Raw genomic sequence first — 27,684 nt, 5'->3', positions numbered from 1 at the left:
CCCCCTTAAGCCTGGGAGCATTTTCCACCTCCAAGAGCCAAAGTGATGCAAACAACTGTCACTTTATTGTCACCTCCAGCCGTTCTGCAAAAGGCACACAACAAACTTCATTGGTACAAAAGAATTTCCGGGGATTTTTCGCTCGATTTTCCTGGAGTTTTTTTTTTTTCCTTTTTTTTTTTTTTTCTTATTTTTTTTTAATTTTCCTGCTCCTTTTTGCAACACAGTCACCGGGCTCTCCCATCAGCCCTGATGGGGAGATCCTTTCACAGAAAGGATTATTTTTGTGCAGACAGACAGATCCTTATTGCAGGGGGGAACAGCCCCAAGGGCACGGCCACCTGTGGGAAAACTGGGAATAAATGGCACCTCTGTGTCCCCCTGCTCCAATGTCACCTCTGTGTCCCCCTGCTCCAATGGCACCTCTGTGTCCCCCTGTTCCCTGCCACTGGTGCTGTTTTTAGGGCTCCATCCCAGTTCTGGATGCAGAATAATGGGATGGGGCTGCCCCCTCCCCATTCCTCAGCAGTGTTTACCCATTTCTTTACACATTTTATCCCTTTTTCCCCTCTCCAGCTCTGTGTTTCTGCAGGCTGAGGGTCCCGTGGAGAGCACCCAGAGGGTGGCAGAGGAAGGGCAGAAAGAGGCTGGGGATGAATTTTGGGGGATTTTCCTGCCTGTGCCAGCATGGAAACGCACACTGCAAACCCAGCTGTGACGCACAGATGTTACCCCAGCACCCAAAGAGAGGGGTTTGGGGTATTTGGTGGGGTGTCCCCCAAACCACAGCATCCCCCCAGCTGCCCTGTGTGGATTGAGGGAGACAAGGATGCTTCAGGGACCCCCATCCTGCCCTGCCAACACAGGAAATCGACATTATTTTCCCACAAAACCCCTCAGGCAGGGCCAGATCAAGCTCTGGGCTGGGGGCACAGTGCCACAGCCCCACAGCAGCTCTCCCATGTCCCAACATCCCAAGAGATGTTTATTTTTTACATTTTGCACTGTGCCTATAGCTCCTCTCCATTTCTTTTGGTACCAGCTCCCTCCCCCAACATTTCTTATAAAAATAAGATTGTGCTTATTTTATAAAATAATTATAATTTTTTTTTGGTTCGTTTTTTTTTTTAAGAAAAGCTTCCAGTTAAAAAAAAAAAAAAAGTGGTGTATCAAAATATGGCAAAACTTTGGCTGTCAATGGCTAAACTCTAATTAAAAATATCCACTACAAAGGCATTGTGCTGTGATAATTAACTCTGCAATCAGCAAATATTCCACCTGGGCTGTCTGCCTTCCCTGGGACACGCTCAGAAACCACCCCTGGGTTTTCCTGGCACGTCACCATCATCCTCTGGCAGAATTATTCCAGCTGTAAGACACCTAAGGATGCATGAAAAGCCTTGGGAACAGGGAAGGGAGATGCAGTGGGAAGAGCCACATGGACAAGGCAAGGATGCACATTCTCCTCGAGAGGAAAGTCTCTTTTCTCACCTTGGTGCTTAGGAAAAAAAAAAAAATAGGATTGTTGATAGAGTTCATGAAAGAAGAGAGGCAGATCTTTCGTATAAAAGGTGTTTCAGAGCAGGAGCAAAATGCAAATGGGTCTATAAGATCCAGACATATATAAACATACATATCTCGATATATTTATATATGTATTCTCTAGATATTCAATGTTTGGAATGCATTATTGCATTATCCTTATTGGAGATTTATTTTTTTTTCCCATCCTGCTTTGCTTTCTTTTTTTTGGGGGGGGGGGGGGGGGTTCTTTTTTTTTTTTTGTTTTGGGGTTTTTGCTCTCAAAAAAAAAAAAAAAAAGAAAAAAAAAGAGAAAAATATAAAAAACAAGTTGCAAATGGCTCTGAAAGCTTCCAGCCATCATCCACCTGGCTGGGACTGCTGTGGCCTGACCTCCAGCACGTGTTTTTTTGGAAAAACTGGGCTCATGCTGTGCCCCAGGAGCTGCTGGCCATGCCTTCCTCCATGGAACACCACCACGCCCGGCTGGTTATTGCTTGATTCTCCCTTCCCATACTGGCCTTTAGGGTTATTTACATTTCTTTGGCTTGGCTTGAACACGACAGTCTGGCACTTTCCATCCACCCCAGAGTCACCTGGGGGCAAGGAAGGGGGGAGAGAGGCCACGGCAAAGCACAGGGGGGCTCCTGCCAGCTCCAGCTGGGCCGTGCCCCCGCCAGCCGGAGCGAGACAGCTTGTGCTTGGCACAAACCCCTCTGGAACCCACTCTGTGCCCTGGGCATCCCCATCCTGCCCCTTCTCTCCAGCAGGGCCAAGGTCTCCAGCGTGGTCTGCAGGGAGCAGGGCAGGGCGGCGCCGGAGCCTCCCCACGCTCACACCACGAACTCGGGCACCTCGTCGTGGGTCAGGTCCAAGGAGAAATATTTGCTGGTTCTCTTCACGGGGAAGGTGTCCTGGATGTTGATGCACTGCTGGGCCAGGCAGCCGTTGCAGTAGAGCCCCTCGTGGTCCAGGCCGTGCGCGCAGCCGAAGGTGAAGCTCTGCGCCGTGTCCTGGCACAGGTTGGCCAGCTGCAGGAAGTCCTTCTGGTAGAGCCTGATGTCATCCAGGCTCAGGCTGTGCCGGTCTGTGGATGTCTTGGGTTTCCTGCATGTCGTCTGGGAAAAGCCAAGAGGAGGCTCAGGATGTGCCAGGGAGCCCTCGGGGTTCACAGAATTCACAGAATCACAGAATTCACAGAATAATGAGGCTGGAAGAGACCTCTGAGATCATCCAGTCCAACCTGTGCCCTAACACCTCACCCAGACTATAGCACCCAGTGCCATGTCCAGTCTTTTTTTAAACACATCCAGAGATGGTGATTGTTGAAGATTGCAATGCAAGATGTTTCCCACTACCATCTGTATGGCAGATTACTTTGCCAAGTGGGCAGTTTGCCTTATCTCTCTCTTTGAGTGACCACATTCACTCCTCCCTCGGGAGGGGACATTGCTGATAACAGCCATTGAATGTCCCTGCATGGCTGATAAGAACTACAGCATCCCATTGGGAGATGGGAGCCCAGAGGGAGGAGCCAAGCCTTCCTGCCTGGATATAATCTGGAGATTCTGGAACACCAGCCAAGCATTCCTGCCTGGATATAATCTGGAGATTCTGGAACACCAGCCAAGCATTCCTACCCAGATATAATCCAGAGGTTTTGAGACACCAGCACGGCTTCTCCACTGGATTCCCCAGAGGAACATCCCCTTCCACTGGATCTTCAGAGGAAGAATACATCCTTCTACAGGATCTCTGCTCCAGCAGAACCAGCCCTGACACTGCAGGAGGGCTGAGCCACAATTCCAATGGCACTGCTGCCAACAGCCTGACCCACAGGGTGTCAGGTTGGGTTCTGACTCTGTCAGGGTTGTTCTAGTGTACTGCATTGTTTATTTTTTTCCTTTCCCTATTAAAGAACTGTTATTCCTGCTCCCATATTTTTGCCTGCAAGCCCCTTAATTTAAAATTTATAGCAATTCAGAGGCGTGGGAAGGGTTCACATTCTCCATTTCAGGGGAGGCTCCTGCCTTCCTTAGCAGACTCCCGTCTTTCCAAACCAAGACAGTGATTCCACCACCTCCCTGGGAACAGCATTCCACTACTTTATTATTCTCTCAGTGATAAATTTCTTCCTAAAATCCAACCTATCCCTTCCTGCCATAGTTTGAGGCTGTGTCCTCTGGTTCTGTCAGAGACTGTCCCCACCTGTCTGCAGCCTCCCTTCAGGAAGGTGTAGAGAGCAATGAGGGCACCCCTGAGCCTCCTTTTCTCCAGGAACATTGGGAATCCCAAAGCCCCAGCCCCACGTACCTGGGGTAAGGAGTCGGTGCTCTGCCCCCGCAGCTTCACCACCGTCTCTGAGGAGCTGGAGGTGGAGGAGCTGATCTCCTTCACGATGAGTCCTGCACAAAGGAGGGTGCAAAGGTTATTGTGGGGTGGCTCAGCTCTCTTGGCATCCACTCCTGCTGTCCATGGGGACAAAGGCTCCCTCAGTGCAATGCTTCAGCCCAACAGCTCCACTTGCAAACAATGCTGCCTACAAAGCAGCCCAAATTTGCCCCAAAATGGCATCCAAAACTGTCTCCAGGGAGCCTGGCATCCCCAAAGACCTCCCAGTAGCTCCCAGCTCAGAGCTGCAAGTGATTTTTATGGTGCAGGCACAGCTCCAGAGAAGATCATGGAGTCCAACTGTTCCCCAGCACTGCCAGGGCCACCAATGATCCATGTCCCCAAGTGCCACACCCACGTGGCTTTTAAATCCCTCCAGGGATGGGGACTCCACCACTGCCCTGGGCAGCTGTGACAGGGCTGGAAAAACCTTTCTGTGAGGAAATTTTTTCCTAATATCCAATCCAAACCTGCCCTGGCACAAACTGAGAGAAGTTCCTCTTTTCTTTACCCCATCTCTCCTTCAACCCATTGGGTGAGCAGTTTCTCCCAGCATCCCAAACAGACACCTGGGGCTAACTCTGCCCTGCCAAACACCAGAGAACCACGGTGTCCTAGGGTGACATTATGATGCTTGTATCCCCATTCCTGGGTTCTGTTCATGCTGGATATGATGTTCTGTGCCTTCAGGACTGGCTCTGAAGAGTGATAGTTTTGTTTTGTTATCAGCCTGGTGGAACATAGAGACAGGGCAGTACATGGTGCTGCTTTTGCTTTTTGCTTTGCTCTTGCTTCTGCATTGCTCCTGCTCATTACTTAGTTTAGCTAAGCAGTCCAAATTTTTCCCTGGACTGTTTTTCCTTTCCCTTTTTTGGAACCACTTGAACCTGCTCTGGACTGGGACCTGGGAACACCGAGAGTTTGCACCCTGTGGCCTGTAGCAGCTGCCCCAGCACCAGAGGGACTGATAATAGAGAGACTTTCTGAATTTGTCATCTTTTTCACAGTGGGGTCACCCAGTATTGTTCATTCTGTGTGCTGGGAGTGCTGTGCCTATTAAATAAACAGGTTCTTTCCACCTCTCTCCAAGGAATCCTTCCTGACCTGATTGTGGGGAGGGGCCATGTGGGTTTGCTTTCTGGAGGGGCCCCCTTTGGAGGTTTTTCTCCCAAATTTGCCCTAAACCAGGACACATGGAATGACCAGGCTTGGAAGAGACCTCAAAGCCCACCCCATCCCAGCTCCCAAGGACGTGACTGGCACTGGGGGATTGGGAATGGAAGCGGCCAGCACCTTACCCGAGTGCCCGTTGAACTTGCGGGACAGCAGCATGTCCTCGGTGATGTAGACACACATGTCGGGGCTCACCTCCATCTCCCCAGCCTGCTCCAGCTCCCGGGGGTCATCCACCAGCATCTCAATCTCTGCAGGGCACCAGCACACAGGACAAGTCAGCCGTGCCCCTTCGGAGCACCCTCTGTCACATATTTTATGGAAAATCCTTTCGTTAGGAGCTTTTCTCCTGATAAGCTGAGAAGCTTCAGCTTCCCCCCCATGTTTTGCTGCTTTGGAATGTGATTTGGAGAATTGTTTACCCAGCATGTGAAATTGTTTATACTTGATGACCAATGACAGTCACCTGTGTTGAGGCTGTGAGCAGTCACAAGATTTTGTTATCATTCTTTTCCTATTCCTTTCAAGCCTTCTGATGAAATCTTTTCTTCTATTCTTTGTAGTATAGTTTTAATATATCCTTTTGTTTTCATATGATATATTTCATAAAATAAATCAAGCTTCTGAAACATGGAGTTTCACAGGGGTTCTTTTAGTATAGTTTCTTCTATTCTTTTAGTATAGTTTTAGTATAGCATTTTCTTTTCATATAATATATATCATAAAATAATAAATCAGCCTTCTGAAACATGGAGTCAAGATTCTCACCTCTTCCCTCAATAATAACATCTAGCAGAAAGCAAATCTGCCATTTGCAGGAATACATTGTGCGAGATGCTGTTAAAGTAACAACTATCAGAAGCTGTTACCCCTCCTAAAGAAAATTTTAAAAAATTAAAATCTTTCGTGTCTGACAATCTACAATAATCAGGACCTGGGACCCCTGCAAACACCACCACACATTCTGAACCAACCCCAGCACCTGGACAACCTGTGGTATTGACATGCCCTCTGAACAGACAGAAGCTGTGAGATGAGCAGAGAAGAAGGAAAACACAATTCTTATCTCGCTTGCTGTGCCTGTGTTGTGCTAAAGCAGAATGCAATATGGAGATGGTTTACCCAAAGTGAGGATGTTTTTTTCCCTTGGCCTAGCAGGGCCAAGAAGTGTGTGTGTGTGTGTGTGTGTGTGTGCTGGACTGCCACAGGACTGTGATGGTGTTCACAGGGGTCTCAGGTTGAGGGAAGAGATGAGGATCTGACTCCATGTTTCAGAAGGCTTATTTATTATTTTATGATATATATTACATTAAAACTATACTAAAAGAATAGAAGAAAGGATTTCACCAGAAGGCTGGGTAGGAATAGAATAGGAAGGAATGATAACAAAGGTTTGGGGCTTGGCTCTCTGTCTGAGCCAGCTGGGCTGTGATTGGCCATTAATTAGAAACATCCAACACTGGATGTTTCAAAGATCAAAGATCCACCTGTTGCATTCCACAGCAGCAGATAATCAATGTTTACATTTTGTTCCTGAGGCCTCTCAACTTCTCAGGAGGAAAAATCCTAAGGAAAGGATTTTTCATAAAAGATGTCTGTGACATGGGACAGTCACGAGAGAATCAGAGGTGAGTGCAGTGTGAGCAAGAGTGAGTGCAGGGCAGATTCAGTTGAGATACAACATATATAGTACAGTATAACAAAGTAATTAATTAGCCTTGCGATGATGGAGTCATATATATCATTCTCTCACCGTCATCCTGGGAATCCTCCTCCAGCCGCTCCTTCCCGCCGCTCTCCACGCCCGAGGTGTGGGAGCTGCCGTGGCTGGTCATGGAGCTGCACGTCTTCAGCTTGCGGTGGGCGCCACCAGAGAAGGCGTCCTCGGGCCCCATCTCCCTGGCCTTGGGGTCGGCCTCGATGCCGGAGGTGTGGGAGCTGCTGTGGGAGGCCGTGGAGTGCCGGGACAGCCGCTTGTGCCGGGCGCTGCCGGCGCTGCTGCCGCTGGCGCGCGAGCGCTTCTCCAGCTGCTCCATGTCCAGGTCCAGCGTGTCGCTGATGTAGGACTCCCGGTACTGCTTCTTCTCTGCAGCAAATCAAACGTGCACAGACATGTTTGATGTAAAATCCTTTCGTTAGGGTTTTTCTCCTGAGAAGCCTCAGGGGAAAAGGAAAGCAATAATTATCTGCTGCTGTGGAATGCAGCAGGTGTGTCTCTGATTGGTGTCATGTGGTTGTTTTTAATTAATGGCCAATCACAGTCCAGCTGTCTTGGACTCTCTCTCTCACCCTAACCCTAAACCCTAACCCTAACCCTAAAGGAAAAGAAAAGCAATAATTATCTGCTGCTGTGGAATGCAGCAGGTGCATCTTTGATTGGTCCATGTTGGTTGTTTTTAATTAATGGCCAATCACAGTACAGCTGTCTCAGACTCTCTCTCACCCTAACCCTAACCCTAACCGTAACCCTAACCCTAAAGGAAAAGAAAAGCAATAATTATCTGCTGCTGTGGAATGCAGCAGGTGTGTCTCAGATTGGTCTCATGTGGTTGTTTTTAATTAATGGCCAATCACAGTCCGGCTGTCTCGGACTCTCTGGTCAGTCACAAGATTTTATTATCATTTTCCATTCCTCTTCTTTCCTTGCTAGCCTTCTGATAAAATCCTTTCTTCTATTCTTTTAGTATAGTTTTAGTATATAATTTTATTTTAATATAATAATTTTTTATATATATATATAATAAATATATTTATTATATATATAATAAAATAATAAATATTTAATTATATAAATATATAAATAAGTATATATAAGTATAAGTATATATATATATATATATATAAGTATATATATAAGTATATATATAAGTATATATATAAGTATAAATGAGTATAATATATAAAATATATATAATAATAAATAGTTTAATATACAACTATTACATAAAAAATGATAAATATATAATAAATAGTATTTATGATAATATATATAATAAAATAATAAATCAGCCTTTTGAAACATGGAGTCAAGATTCTCGTCTCTTCCCTCATCCTGGGACCCCTGCAAACACCACCACATCTGGTGACCCCGAGTGAAGAAAAATTCCACATTTGGTGACCTTGAGTGAGTGGCATTGATCACCCCTTCCCTAGAGTCATCACCACAGGAGAATGGAATCAGGGTGATTACCACGACCTCCAGGGCAAACTGGACCCTCTGGAGGGACATGGATTTCCTGGCACACAGAGGAATTGTCACCTGAGCCCTGGCACAGCTGGGGACAGCTCTGTCCCAGTGGAATTAGGGAAGGCTGGGCAGGAGCTCCAAAGCTCCTGTGCTGGGCTGCTCCTCCAACAGAGGAGGAGGGAGAAATGGAGGAGGAAGAGATGTGCAGGAAGAAGAGAAAGAAGAAAACAGAAAATAAGGAGGAGCAGGAAAAGAAGAAAATAAATGAGGAAGATGAGGATGAGATGGAAGAAGATGAGGATGAGAAGGAAGATGAGGATGAGAAGGAAGAAGATGAAACAGGATGAGAAGGAAGAAGATGAAACAAGGTGGAAGAACATGAGGAGGAGGAAGATGAAGGAAGAAGGTGGAAGAAGATGATGAGGAAGAGCAAGACAATGAAACAAGGTGGAAGAAGAGGAGGAAGAAGAAGAGAGGAAAGAGGAGAATAAGGAAGAGAAAGGAAGATGAGGAGGGGAAAGACAAGAAAGGAGCAAGAAGAGAAGGAGGAAGGTGAGGAAGAGAAAGAAGAGGAAGAAGAGGAGGAAGAGAAACAGGAAGAGAAAGAAGAGGAGGAAGAAAACAAGAGAAGAGTGGGATAAAGATGAGAAGGAGGAAGAAGATGAGTAGGACATAGAAAAAAAGATGAGGAGGACGGTGAGGAGGAGGAAAATAAGAAGAGGAGGATAAAGATGAGAATAAGGAAGAAGATGAAGAGGACAAGCAAGAAAAAGATGAAAAGGATGAGATAGAGGAAGAAGTTGAGGCAGATGAGGAGGATGAAGAAGAGTAGGACGAGAAAAACAAGAAAAGAAGGAAGAGGGGAAAGAGAAAGATGAGGAAGAGAAAGAGAAGATGAGAGGAAAGAAGAGGAAGAAGAGCTTATGCTTTCACAAGCATGAGGGACATGGAGAAAGGAACACAAAAAAGATGAGAAAGAGGAAGAAGTTGAGGCAGATGAGGAGGATGAAGAAGAGTAGGACGAGAAAAACAAGAAAAGAAGGAAGAGGGAAAAGATGAGGAAGAGAAGATGAGGAGAGGCAAGAAGAGGAAGAAGACCTTATGCTTTCACAGGCATGAGGGACACTGGGAAAGGGACACATGAAAAGAAGGAGAAAGAGGAATAAGTTGAGGCAGATGAGGAGGATAAAAAAAGAGCAGGACAAGAAGAACAAATGAGAAAAGAAGGAAGAGTGGAAAGAGGAAGATGAGGAAGACAAAGAGAAAGATGAGGAGAGGAAAGAAGAGGAAGAAGACCTTACGCTTTCACAAGGATGAGGGACACAGGGAAAGGGACACGCGAAAAGGATAAGAAAGAGGAAGAAGTTGAGGCAGATGAGGAGGAGGAAGAAGAGTACGACAAGAAGAACAAATAAGAAAAAGGAGGAAGAGGGGAAAGAGGAAGATGAGGAAGAGAAAGAGAAGATGACAAAGAGAAAGAGGAGTAAGAGAAGATGAGAAGAGGAAAGAAGAACACCTTATGCTTTCACAGGGATGAGGGACACGGCAAAGCCGCGCTGAGGCAGAACCGCGACACCGGCGATGGCAGCAGGGCTCGCACCCATCCCTACACAGAGAACCGGGAGCTCCCACAGGTGCAAACACCCCCTGGGAGCCCATGCTGGTGTCTCGGGGGCTGCAGCACGTACCCTCGTTCTCCTCGAGCCGGCGCACCTGGCGCAGCACGGGCTGCAGGTTCATGTAGAGCCGGTGGCTGCTGCTGAGCAGCTGCAGGAGGTGCCGCGAGCGCAGCGGGCAGCCCGTGTAGTAGATGAGCTTGCGCGCCGAGGGCAGCCCGTCCGGCAGGATCTCGAACTTCTTGCCCTGCGTGGGACAAGGGAGGGGTCAGCCCCAGGCAGGAGAAGGCTCCAGTTCTCACCCAGCCCTGCTGCAGCTCCTCAGTGACCCCCTGGGTTGTCGTTGTCACCTGCTGCGGGTTGGTGCTAAAGCGTCCCATGCCCACATCCACATCCACACCTTGCCTGGGGATGGTGGAATCACTGAGGGGTTTGGGGTGGAAGGGACCTTTAAGACCACCTAGACCAACCCTCTTTCCAACTTCCACCATCCCAGGGTGCTCCCAGCCCTGCCCAGCCTGGCCTGGGACACTGCCAGGGATCCAGGGGCAGCCACAGCTTCTCCAAAGAGCCTCCCCACCCTCTGAACACCCAGGGCCTCACCACCCTCACAGGGAACAATTCCCAATCTCCCATCCATCCCTGCCCTCTGGCACTGGGAGCCATTCCCTGGCTCCTGTCCCTCCATCCCTTGTCCCCAGTCCCTCTCCAGCTCTCCTGGAGCCCCTTCAGGCCCTGCCAGGGGCTCTGAGCTCTCCCTGGAGCCTTCTCCTCTCCAGATGAACATTCCCAGCTCTCCCAGTCCGGCTCCATAGGAAATGGTGCTCCAGCCCATGGAGCATTTCCATGGCCTTCTGTGGAGCTGCTCCAAGAGCTCCATGTCTGTCCCAGACATCTTTTATGAAAAATCCTTTCCTTAGGATTTCTTCTCCTGAGAAGCTGAGAAGCCTCAGGGACAAAATGTAAACAATTGTTATCTGCTGCTGTGGAATGCAACAGGTGCATCTGTGATTGGTCTCACGTGGTTGTTTCTAATTAATGGCCAATCACAGTGAGCTGGCTCGGACAGAGAGCCAAGCCACAAACCTTTGTTATCATTCTTTGCTATTCTATTCTTAGCCAGCCTTCTGATGAAACCTTTTCTTCTATTCTTTTAGTATATTTTTAATGTAATATATATAACAAAATAATAACTCAAGCCTTCTGAAACACGGAGTCAGATCCTCATCTCTTCCCTCATCCTCAGACCCCTGTGAACACGGTCACACCTGACCTTCCTGTGCTGAGGACCCCGGAGCTGGAAGCAGTGCTCCAGGTGGAGATGGTGGCACTCACCACAAACACCAGTTTCCCCACGTTTGTCCACGGGAAGTCGTAGAGCAGCTGCTTTTCCTCATCCAGGTTCTGCAAAAAGAGGAGAGGGAGCCATGGCTGAGGATTCTGGCAGGGGCATGGAGCTGGGCTGAGCCATCACCTTCATCACCTACCTGGAAAATCTGGATGCCCCGTGTTGTCAGCCCCAGAGTCAGGGAGGCCTCTACTTCCCTTTTGTCCTAAGGTGGGGAAAAATGCTTTTGAATACACAATTTGCAGCATGAATTGGTTAAATCCACCCCACCTCAGCCCAGGGATCCTTCCACAATCACCCCAGTCACCATTCTATGATTAATGTGCCAAACTGAAAAGTCATTTTGGACACAGGCAGTGAGAGGATCAGGGGGAATACTTTTGAACTAGAAGAGATTTAGATTAGATGTGAGGAAGAAATTATCCCTTAAAGGTGGTGGGGCCCTGGCACAGAGTGCCCAGAGCAGCTGTGGCTGCCCCTGGATCCCTGGCAGTGCCCAAAGCCAGGCTGGAGCACATTGAGACAGTGGAAGGTGTCCCTGCTATGGCAGGGGTGGCACTGGATGAGCTTGAAGCTCCCTCCCAACCCAAACCATTCTGATTAAATGGTTTTTTAACCATTAATTAATTAAATTAATTAAATCACCTCATGCTCTCCCAGCAAACAAACAGCTTTATTCCCGGAAGACTAAAAACCAGCATTTATTTCTCAGGGAGAGCATTCCCAAAATTCAGGTCCCAGCAGGCACAGGGCCAGGGCTCACCTTGTACAACCTGTAGTAGTGCACGGCCACGTCGTCCAGCCTGACAGCCTCCTTGATGTACTTGAGATGGGCCTCTGAGGCTGTCAGGGCAAACTGGTCCTTGTGCATGTTGGGGACGTGCTTCAGGATGTAATCCTTGCCCCTCTTGGCAACCACCTGTTTGGAGGGGGAGAGAAGCTCATCCAGCTGCCCTGTGCTGGCCCCTGGGAGTGGTGGTTTCAAGGGAAAAGGGCAAATTGGAGCTTTGTTCTAGAACCTCCAAGCAAAATTAAAATCATTACAGCAGCCAGTGACTTCTTGCCAGCAGGATTTCCTGCTCCACGTGGCCATTCCATGGTGGCACCTGTGCTGGGGCACACATGGGCTCTCCCTGTGTGGCTGGGGACATGGGCCCAGGGCCACCACGCCTCAGTGAGGTGTGTGAAAAAAGGAGAAACTGGCAGATTTTGGGAGAAATCCAAGAAAAGAGGTTGGGAAGGAGAAGAAAAGGCACCAGGGAGAGCTTTGAGCACCTGAAGGGGCTCCAGGAGAGCTGGAGAGGGACTGGGGACAAGGGATGGAGGGACAGGAGCCAGGGAATGGCTCCCAGTGCCAGAGGGCAGGGATGGATGGGAGATTGGGAATTGGGAATTGCCAGAGCAGCTGTGGCTGCCCCTGGATCCCTGGCAGTGCCCAAGGCCAGGCTGGACATTGGGGCACCCTGGGACAGTGGGAGGTGTCCCTGCCATGGCAGGGGTGGCACTGGGTGAGCTTTAAGGCCCTTCCAACCCAAACCACTCTGGGATTCTGTGCCAGCAGCTCCCAAAGGGCTGCACCTGATGCTGGTGGGGCAATGCCCACAGAGAATCACCCGGAAAAATCCCTTTGCCAGGATTTTTTTCTCCTGGGAAGCTGCGAGGCCTCAGAAAAGAATGAAAACAACAATTATCTGATTGCTTTGAAATGTGGTCTGGAGATCATTTACCAACAGCTGCATCTTTGATTGGTTCCATGTGAATTGTTTTTAATTAATGACCAATCACCACCAGCTGTGTCAGACTCTGAGGAGTCAGTCATGAGCTTTCATTATCATTTCTTTTTTAGCCTTCTGATGTATCCCTTCTCTTTCTTTAGTATAGTTTTAGTATATACTATACTATAACATATGCTATAATATACTATAATGTAATGTAATATAATATGTAATATATATAATTGTAATATAATGTGATATAATGTAATATATAATGTGAGATATATGATTGATATAATGTAATGTAATGTAATGTAATGTAATGTAATGTAATGTAATGTAATATAATATAATATAATATAATATAATATAATATAATATCATAATGTAATATACATATTATATAAAATATATATAATATAATATAATATAATATAATAATATAATATATCAGCCTTCTGAGAACTTGGAGTCTCATCTCTCACCTGGGAACCCTCCCAAGCACCACACTGTCCCAGGTTATTTACACCCAGGACTAACCCAGGCTGCAGCCAGAGCAGGGAGCAGAGCAGGATTCCTTACCCAGGCAGGGAAATAGGCCTCGGGATCGAAGTATTTCCCGTAGTGCTTGTTCCTCTTGAAGTCCCCCAGGTCGGCTTGCAGGGCGAAGGCAGTGAGCAGGAAATAAGCCTCTTCCCTCAGCACGCACTGGGAGTGCAGCACCTGCTTCCTCAGGTGCCAGTAGTAGTAGTACCGAGCTGTCCTGTCACTGGGGAGGGACAGGGGACACAGAGGGGACATTTTGCAGAGTGGAAATCTGTCACAGACATCTCTTATGAAAAATCCTTTCAAGATTTTTCCTCCTGAAAAGCTGAGAAGCCTCAAGAACAAAATGTAAACAATGGTTATCTGCTGCTGTGGAATGCAACAGGTGGATCTTTGATTAGCCTGTGCTAAATCCCTAAACACATCATCCATCCCCTGTGGCATTCACATTTTCTGGAAAAATCCCTTCACCCAGGATTTTGCTCCTGGGAAGCTGAGAAGCCTCAGAGAAAAAGAAAAAACAATTGTTATCTGATTTGCTTCTCCTGTGTTTTGCTGCTTTGGAATGTGTTTGGAAATTGTTCATCCAACAGGGATTGTTCCATTGGATTCTGCTGTGAGTTGTTTTCACTCTCTGGCCAATCAGGGCCAAGCTGTGTTGGGACTCTGGAGAGAGTCATGAGTTTTCATTATTATCTTTTTAGCCTTCTGTAAGTATCCTTTCTGTCTTCTTTAGTACAGTTTAGTTTAGTATTCTTTCATATAACGTCTTAAAATAATAAATGAGCCTTCTGTGAACAGGGAGTTACATTCATCATTCCTGCCTTCGTCTGGGGGCAACCCAAATACAATAATCCCAAATAAAAACCCCCAAAAGGCTTTGTTTGGGGGCAATGTCCCCACCTGGCCCTGTCAGAAACCACTCGGCACCCACCCATAAAAGCCCCAGCTTCTGGGATGTGCTCAGCACCCCAGAGCACCCCAGGATGGGCACTGCCACTTCAGGAGGGGCACAGCCATCCCAGGAGGTGCTCAGACACCCCAGGAGGTGCCCAGCTACCCCAGGAGGTTCACAGCCACCCCAGGATGGGCATAGCTGTGCCAGGAGGATCCCAGCCATGCCAGGAGGGGCACAGCTACTCCAGGAAGGGCACAGCCACCCCAGAAGATGCCCAGCCATACCAGAAGGGGCACAGCCATGCCAGGATGGGCACAGCCACTCCAGGAGATGCACAGACACCCCAGGAGGATCTCAGCCATGCCAGGAAGGGAACGGCCACCCCAGGAAGATCCCAGACACCCCAAGAGGTGCCCAGCCATGCCAGGAGATGCCCAAACACCCCAGGAGGGGCACAGCCATGCCAGGAGGTGCACAAATACCCCAGGAGGGGCACGGCCACCCCAGGAGGATCCCAGCCACTCCAGAGGGGCACAGCCACCCTAGGAAAATCCCAGCCACTCCTGGAGGGGCACAGCCATGCCATGAGGATCCCAGCCATGCCAGGAGGGGCACAGCCACCCCAGGAAGGGCACAGGCACCCCAGGAGGATCCCAGCCACTCCAGAGGTGCCCACCCCCCTCCAGGAGGATTCCAGCCATGCCAGGAAGGGCACAGCCACCCCAGGAAGATGCATGCCACTCCTGAGAGGCACCAGCCATCCAGGGCGCACCAGGAAAATCCCAGGCCATCGGAGGCCAGCACAGAGGCACGCACCCAGGAGGTGCACAGATGCCAGAGATCGCCATGGGGCAGCCCCAGAGGCAGGCACCAGGGATCCCAGCCACTCCAGAGGCACTCCGTACCTGATGAGCCGCCCGTTCTCCACGTAGTACTGCACTCGGAAGTGGATGATCATGGGGGGGCCAAACTGGTCGATGCCCTGGAATGGAGGAGGTTTTCAGGAATGTCCTGGGGGTCCCAGCATCGCACCCCAGCCCCTCTCCTCAGCTCTCTGGGGTCATGGCTGTCACAGCCACCCCGTGCCCCCCCCCCATGGCACTGATGGTGGTTTTGTTCCTCAGTTTTGAGTTTGGTGCCCATTTTTCTACATAAAATGCAGGAAATGAAGGGGATTTGGATTTAAAAAGGCTGGGTGTGACAAGCCCAGGTGTTCTGCAACACCTCACTGCTGCTCTCCCTCTCCCAGACCATCATCCACCAGCACTCAAGCCTGGACACCACCCCGTGAGCACTGAAAGAATGAAAAGGTGCTTTGGGGAGAAAAAAAACCCTAAACTGATTTTAGGATTTGGAAGAAGGGACATCAAAAATTCTGCTGAAGGATAAAGGAGGAAAAGAAAAATCAAAGAAAAAAACCCCCAGAGCTCCAGGGACGGAGCATGGAGGACACATCCCCAGCTGGGACACATGGTGGCACCCAGAGTGCCAACCCCAGGGCTGTGGCTTTGCACATCCACCCCCAGCCCCACAGTGACCACGTGCCCCCCACCCCCTGGCAGCGTTCCCGGGTGCTGGGAGTGACCTGTGATGGGGACAGAGGTGGCCTCAGCTCTCCATGCAAGACCTCACCGCTGACCTTGCTGGCCTCCTTCTTCCACTCCTTGGGGCAGTACTTGTAGAGCTTCTGGGCCAGGTCCATGTACACATGCTCATTGTCTGCGAGGGACAGAGGTGGCATCAGCATCCCCACGTGTCCCCTGCCTCCCACTGTGACCCATTGGTGAGGGGGATGAGGAATTGTCAGCTCCTCATCACCAAAAGTGTTGATTTTTCACCCTGACTTACTCTGGATGACGCTGAGCCCGAAGAGGTGACAATCCTTCAGCCTCAGGAGGTCACACACCTGCACCAGTAGCTCTTGGCACAAAATCTTCACCTGTTAAAAAAAAACAAAACCTTAAATGAGGCCTGGAAGCATCTGTGCCCAGCAAAGCCCTCAGCAGGACCCCAAGCAGGGTGGGGGTGACAGGGTGGGCTGGGGGCTCAGCTGTGGCCACAAAGCCTGGAGCAGAGCTCTGCCAGGGCTGGGATGCTCAGAGCACCACGGGGCAGCTCCAGAGCAGTGGGTGGAGGAGGAACCCAGCACTGGGGAGATGTTCTGGGGACAGAAATCAGAACATTCACAGTCTCATTCTACCCCATGGACACTTTCCACCATCCCAGGCTGCTCCAAGCCCATTCAACCTGGCTTTGGACACTTCCAGGGATCCAGGAGCAGCCACAGCTGCTCTGGGAAACCTGTGCCAGGGCCTCCTCACCCTCCCAGGCAAGGATTTATTCCTATTATCTGATCTAAATCTTCCCTCTTTAAGTTTAAAACCATTCCAAGGATAAGGGGAATGGTTTTAGATTAGAGGTAGATATCATTATCCACCTTTTTCCATCTTTTTTTTATAAGCTCCCTTTAAGTCCTGAAAGGAATTTCAACATTTTCCTGACTCAAATGCAACATTGGGTGGGGATGAATTAACAAAAAAAAAAAAGAACCAACAAAAAGTGGGGGAATTTGGGAATTTCACATTCAATGCTCCATCCCAACCAGAGCCAAAGCCCCTCCTGTTTATTCCCTGGGCTAGAGAAGGCTGAGGAGCCATCCAGAAGGGATTGGTGGAGTGATGGGGCTCATGGCATGCTGTGGGATGCCAAGCAGCAGGTCACCCTCCCCAAACCCAGCATCACATCCACCAGGGAGACTCAGGAGAGCCTAAAACACCACTGCAACCCCCAGGGGAATAACCCACGTGCATTCCCCCAGCAGGGCAAGGCCAGGCAGGCTCCAAAGGAAACCCAGGGCGTGCAAACACAACCCTGGGGGTGAGGGAGGTGTCAGGCTGGGGAAGGGGAGGTTCCTTACGTTGATGATGATGTTGAGGGAGTCGTCGTTGGGGAGGAAGATGCACACGCTGCGCCGGTCCTGCATGACTCTGTTGTTGTGGAAGGGCAGCTTGTTCATGGTGCTCTGGCCTGGGGGCTCAGGGGGGCTGCTGGGGGCACCTCACCGGCGGGCCGGGGCGGCCTCGGGCTCTGTGGGTGCCATCCCTGGGGGAAAAGAGGGAGTGAGCCCTGAGCAGGGCACCCTCAGCTCCCCAACTGCATCCCCCAGCCCTCCCACCCACCAGCACGTCCCACACGGTGTGGGCTCGTGGTTGGGGCGTACCCCTGCCCCAGACTGCAAGGCAAGATGTGTTCTATCACCATCTGTGTGGTAGTTATCCTCTGTTCATTGGGTAGTTTGCCTTATCTCTCTCTGAGTGATCACAACCACTCCTCCCTCGGGAGGAGGCATCTGCTGATAACAGGCTATTTTTTATTGAATTTTATTCAATTTTTTAATTGTATGTCACTGCATGGCTGATAAGAACTACAGCATCCTATTGGGAGATGTGAGCCCAGAGGGAGGAGCCAAGCATTGCTACCTGGATATAATCTGGGGATTCTGGAACACCAGCCAAGCATTCCTGCCTGGATATAATCTGGAGATTCTGGAACACCAGCCAAGCATTGCTGCCTGGATACAATCTGGAGATCTGGAACACCAGCACGGCTTCTCCACTGGATTTCCCAGAGGATTTCCCTCTTCCCCTGGATCTCCAGAGGAAGAGACTGCACCCTTCTCCAGAATCCTGCTCCAGCAGAACCAGCCCTGACACTGCAGGAGGGCTGAGCCACAATTCCAATGGGACTGCTGCCAACAGCCTGACCCACAGGGTGTCAGGTTGGGTTCTGACTCTGTCAGTGCTGGTTTGGTTCACTGCATTGTTTATCTCATCCCCTATTAAAGAACTGTTATTTCCTGCTCCCATATTTTTTGCCTGAAAGCCCCTTAATTTAAAATTTATAGCAATTTATAGCAGAGGGGGGATTTACATTCTCCATTTCAGTGTTGGCTCCTGCCTTCCTTAGCAGACACCTGGCTTTCCAAGCCAAGACACCCCCAAAAACCTCAAGCACACCTCACCCCCCCACAGCCACCCCACCACCACCATCCCCATGTTTTAGGCCCAGCCCCAAAAATCTGAGCCAGCAGTTTGATGCTCCTGGCTCAGATTCAGGAAAACCTCAGGAAAGGCTTTTCTGGCATAATTAAAATAAATAGAAGTTTATCCACTGGGAATAACCCGGTTGGGGCAGCGAGGAGCTGTGCTGGAAACAGGAGGTTTCCCTGCCAGCCATGGAAAGGCAAGGAAATTCTGTGGGGTGTCCTAAGAGGATCCCCACATCCCTTCCAACATCCTTCCCCCCAGTTCTGACTCTGCACTGGGGTGAAATAAAACAATCCAAGCACCAGCAGGGATTTACAGACTGGAATTGACATTCAGAGCCAACAAATCCATCCTAACACTGACCCCAGGAAACTCTCATTTCCCAGGGTGAATATTCCCAAATCACTTTTTACCCCACCATCCCTGAGGACATGAATTCCCACGTGACACCATGAGGAAGGACTTTAAACTCTGACCTAGTTCAGCCCTTTCCTAGCCCAGATTTACACTGGCAGACAGCAGAGTGTCTCCCTTGTCACCAAATATTTGCTTTGGTCTAAATGGAAGTGCTTTTGGCTTCCGAAAGTCTGGAATTCCTGCAGCAGCACAGGGGGAAAAGTGCCCTGAAGTGACTTTTGGTTGGTGGTTCCTGGGGTTTTGCAGAAGTTGGGAAATCCGGAGGTGATGCTTTCCCATGGCCAGGGCACGCTGGGACTGCAGCACAGAGGCTGTGTCCCTGCATTGTGGATTCCGGATAGCAAATGTGCATTGCATCCATGCACTGCATTCCTGACTTGGGATGCTGCATTGTGGCCATGCATTGCACCCATTCACTGCATCCCTGCATCCTGGTCATGCATTCCACCTGCATGTTGCACCCATGCATCGTGGTGGTACATCGTGGATTCTCTGTGTTCCATCTATGTGCATCACGGCCCTCCAGTGCATCCATGCATTGTGGCATCCATGCATTGACCTGGAACATTGTGGCACCTACACATTGCACCCATGCATTGGGGCATCAATGCATTGAGCTGGAACATCGTGGCACCAATGCACTGCACCTGTGCATTGCAGCAATGCATCAAGGCATCTGTGCATTGCAGCACTGCAGTGTGGCATCCATAAATTGAGCTGGAACATCATGGCATCCATTCACTGCATCTGTGCAGCACAGATGTGCAACCATAAATTGTGTTGGCACCTCATGGCATCCATTCGTTGCATCTGTGCAGCACAGGCATGCAGCTGGCCATGCATTGCACGTACACACTGCACCCATGCAGGAACATTGTGGCACCAATGCACTGCATCTGTGCATTGCAGCACTGCATTGTCGCATAATGACATCCATGCACTGCACCTGTGCAGCACACATGTGCAACCTGCCATGCACTGCACCTACACATTGCCCCCATGCATTGTGGCATCCGTGCATTGGGCTGGAACATCATGGCACAAGTGCATTGCATCTGTGCATTGCATCAATGCATTGTGGCATCCATGCATTGAGCTGGAACTTCATGGCATCCATGCATTGCACCTACACACTGCACCCATGCATTGCAGCACCCACGCATTGAGTTGGAACCTCATGGCATCCATGCAGCGCACCTGTGCATTGCAGCAGTGCATCATGGCATCTGTACATGCATTGTGGCATCCATAAATTGTGCTGGAATGTCATGGCATCCATGCATTGCATCTGTGCAGCAAACTGGCCACGCATTGCACCTACACATTGCAGCACTGCATTGTGGCATCCATGCATTGAGCTGGAACATCATGGCACAAATGCATTGCACCTGTGCATTGCAGCACTGAATTGTGGTGTCCATAAACTGTGCTGAAACCTCATGGTATCCATGCATTGCACCTACACACTGCACCCATGCATTGAGTTGGAGCACTATGGCACCCACGCAGCGCATCCCTGCAGCACAGCTCTGCGCCGTGGCTGTGCCTGGCCCCTCTCCATGCCATCCATGCTCTGAGGCCATGCCTGCCATGGCCAGGTTGGTTTCAGGGCTCGTTGAAGATCCCGGTGCTCACGGACCAGGGCTGAAGGAATTTGGCACGTCCTGGCCTGGCTGGGCACCAGCAGCTCCCGGGCACTGGTGGGATGTGGCTTGTGAGGGCTGGGCTGGGGAGGGGCCGTGTTCCTGGCAAAGCAGCCGTGTCCCAGGGCTCCTGCAGCACCCTCTGTGTTCCCGGCAAAGCAGCCACGTCCTGGGGCTCCTGCAGCACCCTCCATGTCCTGCTCCCACCCACCAGAGCTTCCTCCCGAGCCGGCTCGAAATTCCAGCCATGGGCAGCACCCACTGCTGAGCTACTGGAGAATCCATCCCTGGGATTCTCTCCCCCACATGGGCAGGAACACCTTCCACCATTCCAGGTTGCTCCAAATCCAGTCCAACATGGAAAACTTCCAAGCATGGGGCAGCCTCAGCTCCTCTGGGCAGCCTGTGCCAGGGCCTCTCCTCCCTCACAGCCAAAAATTCCTTCCCAATATCCCATCTAACCCTGCCCTCTGCCAGTTTGAAACCATTCCCTCTTGTCCTGTCACTCTCTGGCATTCTGGGGCTGCTCATCCCCTCACCAGTCCAGGCATTTCCTCCTCCTCCTGCAGCCTGGATTGATCCCAGAGCACCAGGGATTAAACCACACGAGCTGGCGTCAGCAGAGCACGGGCATGGCAGAGGAAAAAACCACCCGAGCCCAAACCCTCTATTTTGGTGTTTGTATAAAAAACATCCCAGCTCCTGCTGCTGAGTGGGAACATTCCACCAGCCCACCACACAGGGATGGTCCCTATGGAGATTCCCTCAGCTCCAGGTGCTTCCTGGGGGCTCTGCCAGCCCTGGAAGCTGCAGAGATTCAGCAGGAGACACACAAAGCCCTTTCCAGGGTGCTGTGCCTGCAGCAGCCCCAGCCAGACGCCGGGAAATTCTTTCCAACATCTGCTGCTCATTGCCACAATGTGAGCTTTGATTCCCCGGGACCCCGCGCCGCTGCCCTCGGCGAGTCCCTGCTGCTCCAGAGGAAGTGCTGATAGCAGGCACAAACGTGGAAGCGTGGAATGGTTTCGGTCGGAAAGGACCTTTAAAGATCTAGCCCAACATTCCCAGCTCCAAGCTGGAAATATGGATTGGAGGGAGAGCCCCCCTGGATTGCCCCACAGCAGAGGGGGTGACACAGATCACCCCACACTCCAAGCAAGAACCTCCACCCCAGGCAGTCTTCCAAAGGGTTTTCTACCCAAAGTCAGCTGGAAAAAACACTGGGAATGAGGGCTTGGGCATGGATCAGCAGAGTGAGGAGATCCAAGTCTTCCAGCCATGTTTTCCCTGCTATGGGGAAAAGAGCATTAAAACTCCACAGGAAGGCACTGCAAACTCCTCGTGACTCCAGAGCTGAGAAAATTCCTTGATCCACCGTGTTTTCCAGGCCCAGGCTGCTGGAATATTGTCTCCCTCCCTGCTGCTGATGCCATGGGATAAATCCCGTCACAAAGCTCGGCTGCAAAGAAAACATCCCACAAAAAACCTGGGAAAAGCAGCCGGGGCTGGTGCTGCTGACTCGGCGAGGGATTTGCTCATCCCGGGGTCCTGCAAACACATCCGAGGGCAGGCAGAGCCTGGGATTGGTTCACATGGAGGTGCTGGAGCAGGATCTCGTCAGAAATAGAAATTTGGATGTAATTCCAGGGTGGGGATTGAACATGGTTTGAACTTGCTGGCTGAGGTGGGGTTTTCTTCCAGATTCCGTGTGTGTGAAGCGAGGCTGGGTGGATGGGCAGCGTTTTTCCCTCTTTGTGGATTTAAATTGATTTAAAAGAAGCGGATGAGTCTCCATCCTCGTGGGTTTGGGTCAGGTTTGTCCCTCTGTGGCACCCACCAGACATCCCAGTGCCCCCCATTCAATCCAGCCTCGAGGCAGATCCTGCCCATTTCTCCATCAACCAAATCCATCCCTCCTTGCCAAAATATCCAGTCTTCCAAAAAATGCTGCCCTATCAGACATTGCCATCCCTGGAGGAATTTAACAGCCATGTGGCCATGGCACTTGGGGACATGGGTTAGTGCTGGGGGAACGGCTGATTACAATCCTAGAAGTCTTTTCCAACCTAAAAATCTCCACGATTCCCTGATTCTAACCCACCTCCAGGCTTTTGTTCCAGCCCTCCTGAGGCTCCCCAGGGGCAAGGGAAGGGATCCAGCCCAGGACCCACACGTAGGCAGGGGCCATCCACAGCCAGAGGCTGCCCAGAGCGCGGGGCGAGACGGGAAGATGAATTCACGGGGCAGGAATTTCTTGTTTTGAAGAGTCTGGAGTGGGTCTCACCCCACATCACAGGCACAGGTATGCACAGAGCTGTTATTACAAGTTTTAGGGCCGTCCCTTAATGCAGCTCCTCTGAACCCAAAACCCAGATTAATTCCTGCTTGCGGTTGCCCCGTAATTAAAATCGTCTCCAATTCTTCATGAACTCAACAGTTTCCTCCTAATGAAGAGAGACAGATGAAAGAGACCTTCACTGGGAAAAAGGACTCAGTTATAAATATTCCATTACTTCATCCACCACAAAAGCTATTTGGATGCTGGAAGCTCAGCCTGGGCAGCCAGGGCCAGCCCCCACCAGCCTCAGCAGATATCCCCGAGTGCTGGGGGTATCCAAAAAGCCTCTCCAAGGAAAATTCCTTCAGAAGCTCGCCTGTCTCCACCTCTTCTTCCTCATCCTCCTCCCCTTTGGCTATTGCAGTGGGACAACAGCAATGGGCAGGAATGGCTGGGCCATGTGGATCATCCTAAAAATGGGGTGATGTCCCCTCCTGCTGGGGATGAGCCCCATGGGACACCACATTCCATGGGGAAACACAGGAAGCTGCTTGCCCTGCTTATCTTGTCATGCACGGAGCAGAATCCAGCCTGGAAGCGCTGATTTTCCATCCAGCCCACAGCAGAGTCACCCCAGGCCTCTTCATTCCCTGACTTTGGAGCACTGAAATATAAATAAAGCGTCCCTGCCTCCGCCAGGGATGGACACAGAGATGGATTTCTCCTGGCAAGGGCTCCAGGGAGGGGAGGGACAATGCCTGCTCTTCCTCTTCCCTCCTCTGCTCCAGAACCAGCCCCTTCCATCAGATTTCCTTCCAGGAAACTTCGCCTGAGCCTCTGGGATTAGAACAATGTCCAGACTGGGATGGAGAGGGTTGTGCTCAGGGCAGCCCAGCTCTCCCATCCAGCTCCAGAGCCTGTCCCACGGCATTCCCAGGCATTTCAGGAACCATTCCCCAGCACCCAAAGCTCCCAGGGCTCTGATCCCACTCCCAGGATGACAGGCATCACTCCCAGGGCTGCACATGGATGTGGAGCACTGCCTTTGCTCCCCTCTCCGTGGGCAGGCTGCAGCCCACACCAGCAGCAGCTGCCATAAATCCCTTGGGATTTGGCTGCGGGATCCCTGGACCACAAAGCAGCCCCAAGGGCCAGAGTCACCATCCCAAACCCCTGCACCACAGAAAGCACAGCCCCGAGTCTCCAAACCACAGAGATCCCTATTTAGAAATTAAAGTCATATTTTAAATTTAATTACCAATATAATATTAAATAATTAATAATGCCACCTAAATATTAATATTGTTAATATGCAATGATGAATGTTTATGTTATTTTCTATAACAACACACCCCCAAGATGCTGTGACCCTGGGTAAACCCTCCCTTCCCAGTAGGAGGCACTTTTGGGGAGCCCCATTCCCAATATCCCAATAATAGAGGAGCTCACAGGCTCCTCTACATTGGGTGCCCAAACCCATTCCCACTCTGGGGAATGTGCAGCGTTTGCTGCACACAGAGAGGGAAAAATGGGATGCAAAGTGCTCTGCAGACACACAAGAACCCAAAAACCAGCTCCATTTTATGCCCAAAAATTCAAATCCATGCCTGGACTATCCGGAGCTCCTGCTGCCCTCTGTGGCGTCCTCGCCTCCAGCTCCAAATCCAGCAAAACAAAGCCAAACCAAGTTCCTGATTTTTTTAATCCTGGGGCGGGCAGAGGGAGATTTGTCTTCCCTCAGCAGCGCCGCTCTCCAGTTTTCCAGCTGGGAAAGCTCCTCAGCCACGCCACAGCCTCCATCAACTTCCCTGCCCCGGCCACCATCGGGGAAAGCTTTTTGGGAAAAACATCCCAAGCCCACTTTTCAGTCAAGGGGAGCGGGAAAAAAAAGCAGGATAAAACTCAATTAAGGAGCAGGCAGATATTTTAACCAGCGCCATGGTTTGTATACTCCATCTGGAGTCCAAAGGCTGCCGGGTTTTTTTTTTAGCAGGAGGGAACTGACATCATCTTAATTTCAAATTCCCATTTATTTTTACATCTGGTCTGAATTAATCTTTCTCAGCGTCCTGACTTTCATGTAATGGAATAATTGCTTACAGACTCGGGGTTTAAAGAGCCTGAATAAACCCAGTTTTTTTAAAAAAAAAGAAAAGAAACCCCTTTAAAAACCGATAGTAAAAATCCAGTACCTAGAACCAAACTCCAATATGCCTTCGGGATTGGGAATTTTAAACGGAACATCTCTTTCAGGCAAGAGAGCTCGAATTAATCCCAGCTCTATCCAAGATTCCGAGAGGGAGAGCGAGCCCTGTGGAAAAACACCAACACAAACCAGCCCAGAATTAGGCAGAGCAGCACAGCTCCATCGGTGCCACGCGGGAAGCAGCTCTGGAAAAGCAGAGTTGGGCTCGGAGGGGAAAACATCCTGCTGGCCAGAAAGGCACTGGCCACGAGCAGGAAGAGGAGGATTCAGGAATGGGAAATGGCAGAAAGGTGGCAGGGGGCCAGGGGCACGGCAGGGTCGGGATGTGCCTCACTCCCACGGGCGAGTCAAAGGACACAGGAACACCAAGGATGGTGCTGGGAAAGCTCAGCCCAATTTCCCCGCTGCCACCAGGGCACCGGGTCAGATAAAGCCCGGCTTAGGAGCTGCATGGATTGATCCAGAACGTGTCAGGGATGGCATTCCTGGTGGGAAACACAGAGAGGGCCGTCAGGGACACCAGCAGGGAGCAGCTGGCACCTCCATGGGGTGCGGGGCAGCCGAGGGTGAGGGGAGCCCGGGGACAATGGAGTCCCACAGGTGGCTGTGACCCAGGGACAGGAGGACCCATGGATGAGAGAATCACAGGTACAGGAACCAAGGGATGGTGGGGACCACAGCTGAGGGGACCTGTGGGTCACCACGAGCCACGGAAAAGAGCTGGCACAGGCACAGAGCACCCAGGGGTGAGGGGCCCACTGGGGATGTGTGACCCAGGGGTGAGGGGACAGCTGGGTGAGTGTGACCCAGGGATAAAGGGACCCATGGACAAGTGTGACCCAGGAATGAGGGGACCCATGAGTGAGGGGACCTGGGGTAAGTGTCACCCACGAGCAAGGGGTGAAGAGACCCATGGGTGAGCATAACCCAGGGACAAACAGACCCATGGGTGACTGTGAACCAGGAATGAGGGAAGCCATGGGTGACGGTAACCCACAGGTAGGAGGACCTGTGGGTGAAAGCAAGGGGTCCCGTGGGTGAGGGGACCTGTGGGTGAGTGCCACCCAGGGAAAAGGGTCCCAAGGGTGAGTGAGACCTGTGGGTGAGTGAGACCACAGGTGAGCGAGACCCGTGGGCGAGTGTGACCCAGGGGCCAGGGCTCTCACAGATGTGGGGACGAGTGTGACCCAGGGGCCGCAGGTCCGCAGATGTGGGTACTCAGGGGCACGGGGTCCCGTAGATGTGGGTACCCACGGACCGGGGCTCCTGCAAATGCGGGGACGAGTGTGACCCAGGGGTCCCGCAGCTGTGGGTGCCCAGGGGCGCGGGGTCCCGCGGGCGAGCGCGCCCCTGGCGCGGCTCGGGGCGGCCGTGTCGGTGTCGCGGCGGTGTCGCGGCGGTGTGGCGGCCGTCGGGGGCCGTGGGGGGGTTCCGGCGGAGCCGCAGCTCCCGCGGGCGGGCAGGCGGGCGGGCGGAGGAAATGACTCGCATTCCTGCAGCCGGGGCCGCTCGCACCGCTCCGGCTCCAACTCGCCCCCGAGCGCAACAAGCGGCAGCGCCGGGCCCACCCGCGGCACGGCCCCGCGGGGGCGAGCCGAGCCGGGCCGGGCTGAGCCACAGCGAGCCGAGCCGAGCCGAAGGGAGCGGAACCGGGCTGAGCCGAGCCGGGCTGAGCCGAGCGGGAGCGCGGTGCGGGGCACGCACCTACCTGCGGCTGCGGGAGCGCGCTGCGTGCCGGCCGTGCCGAGCCGAGCCGAGCCGTGCCGTGCCGTGCCGTGCCGAACCCCGCCGTGCCGAGCCGAGCCGTGCCGAGCCCAGCCCAGCCCAGCCCATCCCGCCGCCCCCGCCCCTTCCCGGGCCGCCCCGCACCGCCCCGAGCGGCACCGGCACCGCCTCCCGCCCCGGCGCCGGGCCCGGGACAGCGGGGACAGGCTCGGGCACGGGGTGGCCCCGGGCTGGAGAGACGAGTGGTGGCCCCGGAGGAGGCGTGGGGAGCCGGGCACGGTGCCCACGGAAGGCTCCGGGAAGAGCCCGAGCATGGCATCCCCTGGGAGGGCACTCGGGCACCGTCCCTGCGGGATGGAGCCAGCGGAGGTGCCCGGGAGCGGAGCGGAGCTGAGCATCCTCCAGCCGGGAGCGCGGCCGGAGGAGCCTCCGAGGGCTGGGGAACGCTGCTCCGGAGGGCTGGGAGAGCTGGGGTGTCCAGCTTGGCTTGGCCTTAGAGCCCCTTCCAGTGGGGCTCCAAGAGAACTGGAGGGGGATTTAGGATAAAGGGGGAATGGCTTCCCACTGCCAGAGGGCAGGGATGGATGGGATATTGGGAAGGAATCCTTCCCTGGGAGGGTGGGAGGCCCTGGCACAGGGTGCCCAGAGAAGCTGTGGCTACCCCTGGATGTGTCCAAGGCCAGGCTGGACAGAGCTTGGAGAAGCCTGGGACAGTGGAAGGTGTCCCTGCCCATGGCAGGGTTTGGAATGAGATTTTTTTAAAGAGCTCTTTTAATCCAAACAACCCTGGGTTTCTATGATCTCCTAGGAAAGGCACTCACATGTCCTTTGGAGGGGTCTCAACACCCTTGTGTAGGGGACCCCCTGCACCCTTCCCAGTATCCCCAGCACTGGGAGATCACAGAATCCCAGTTTTTAGGATTCAGGTTGAGGCAGGAGCAGAATTAAACCCCATTCTCATTAAATCCCTCCCT

At 51.8% G+C, this 27,684-nt stretch overlaps 1 protein-coding gene across 4 annotated transcripts; it reads right to left on the bottom strand.

The window, feature by feature from the left end:
* Window positions 1–43: 43 nt before the first annotated feature.
* FRMD6 (FERM domain containing 6) lies at window positions 44–26,815 on the bottom strand. Of its 4 annotated transcripts, none has more exons than XM_064715963.1 (15): window positions 26,694–26,815; window positions 24,972–25,090; window positions 17,313–17,497; window positions 16,244–16,334; window positions 15,981–16,114; window positions 15,301–15,377; window positions 13,534–13,720; window positions 12,000–12,155; window positions 11,376–11,441; window positions 11,224–11,292; window positions 9,961–10,135; window positions 6,839–7,171; window positions 5,211–5,336; window positions 3,835–3,926; window positions 44–2,639 (listed from the first exon to the last, which is right to left on the bottom strand). In XM_064715963.1, the coding sequence occupies exons 3-15, from the start codon at window positions 17,409–17,411 to the stop codon at window positions 2,355–2,357; spliced, it is 1,890 nt and encodes a 629-aa protein (XP_064572033.1). In that variant the 5' UTR covers window positions 17,412–17,497; window positions 24,972–25,090; window positions 26,694–26,815; the 3' UTR covers window positions 44–2,354. The 4 variants fall into 4 exon arrangements, with proteins under 4 accessions (XP_064572033.1, XP_064572035.1, XP_064572034.1 ...); XM_064715965.1 differs by having other exon boundaries at window positions 16,035–16,114; XM_064715964.1 differs by having other exon boundaries at window positions 26,690–26,795.
* Between the last annotated feature and the right edge of the window lie 869 nt (window positions 26,816–27,684).

Source organism: Zonotrichia leucophrys, chromosome 5 (genome assembly GCF_028769735.1).
Source record: "Zonotrichia leucophrys gambelii isolate GWCS_2022_RI chromosome 5, RI_Zleu_2.0, whole genome shotgun sequence".
NCBI classification, from domain to species: Eukaryota; Metazoa; Chordata; class Aves; order Passeriformes; family Passerellidae; genus Zonotrichia; species Zonotrichia leucophrys.
The sequence above is the reverse complement of the archived record's forward strand: the minus strand, read 5'-3'. Positions and strand labels throughout refer to the sequence as shown.

Bases quoted from the DNA above. Each gene is read 5' to 3' on its own strand.
- FRMD6 (XM_064715963.1), bottom strand. From the start codon at position 17,411: ATGAACAAGCTGCCCTTCCACAACAACAGAGTCATGCAGGACCGGCGC. The intron at 5,337-6,838 runs GTGAGAGAATGA...GGTGCCCTGCAG, and splicing joins GGAGGATTCCCAGGATGACG to AGATTGAGATGCTGGTGGAT. The intron at 3,927-5,210 runs GTAAGGTGCTGG...TCCTTTGTGCAG, and splicing joins CAAGTTCAACGGGCACTCGG to GACTCATCGTGAAGGAGATC.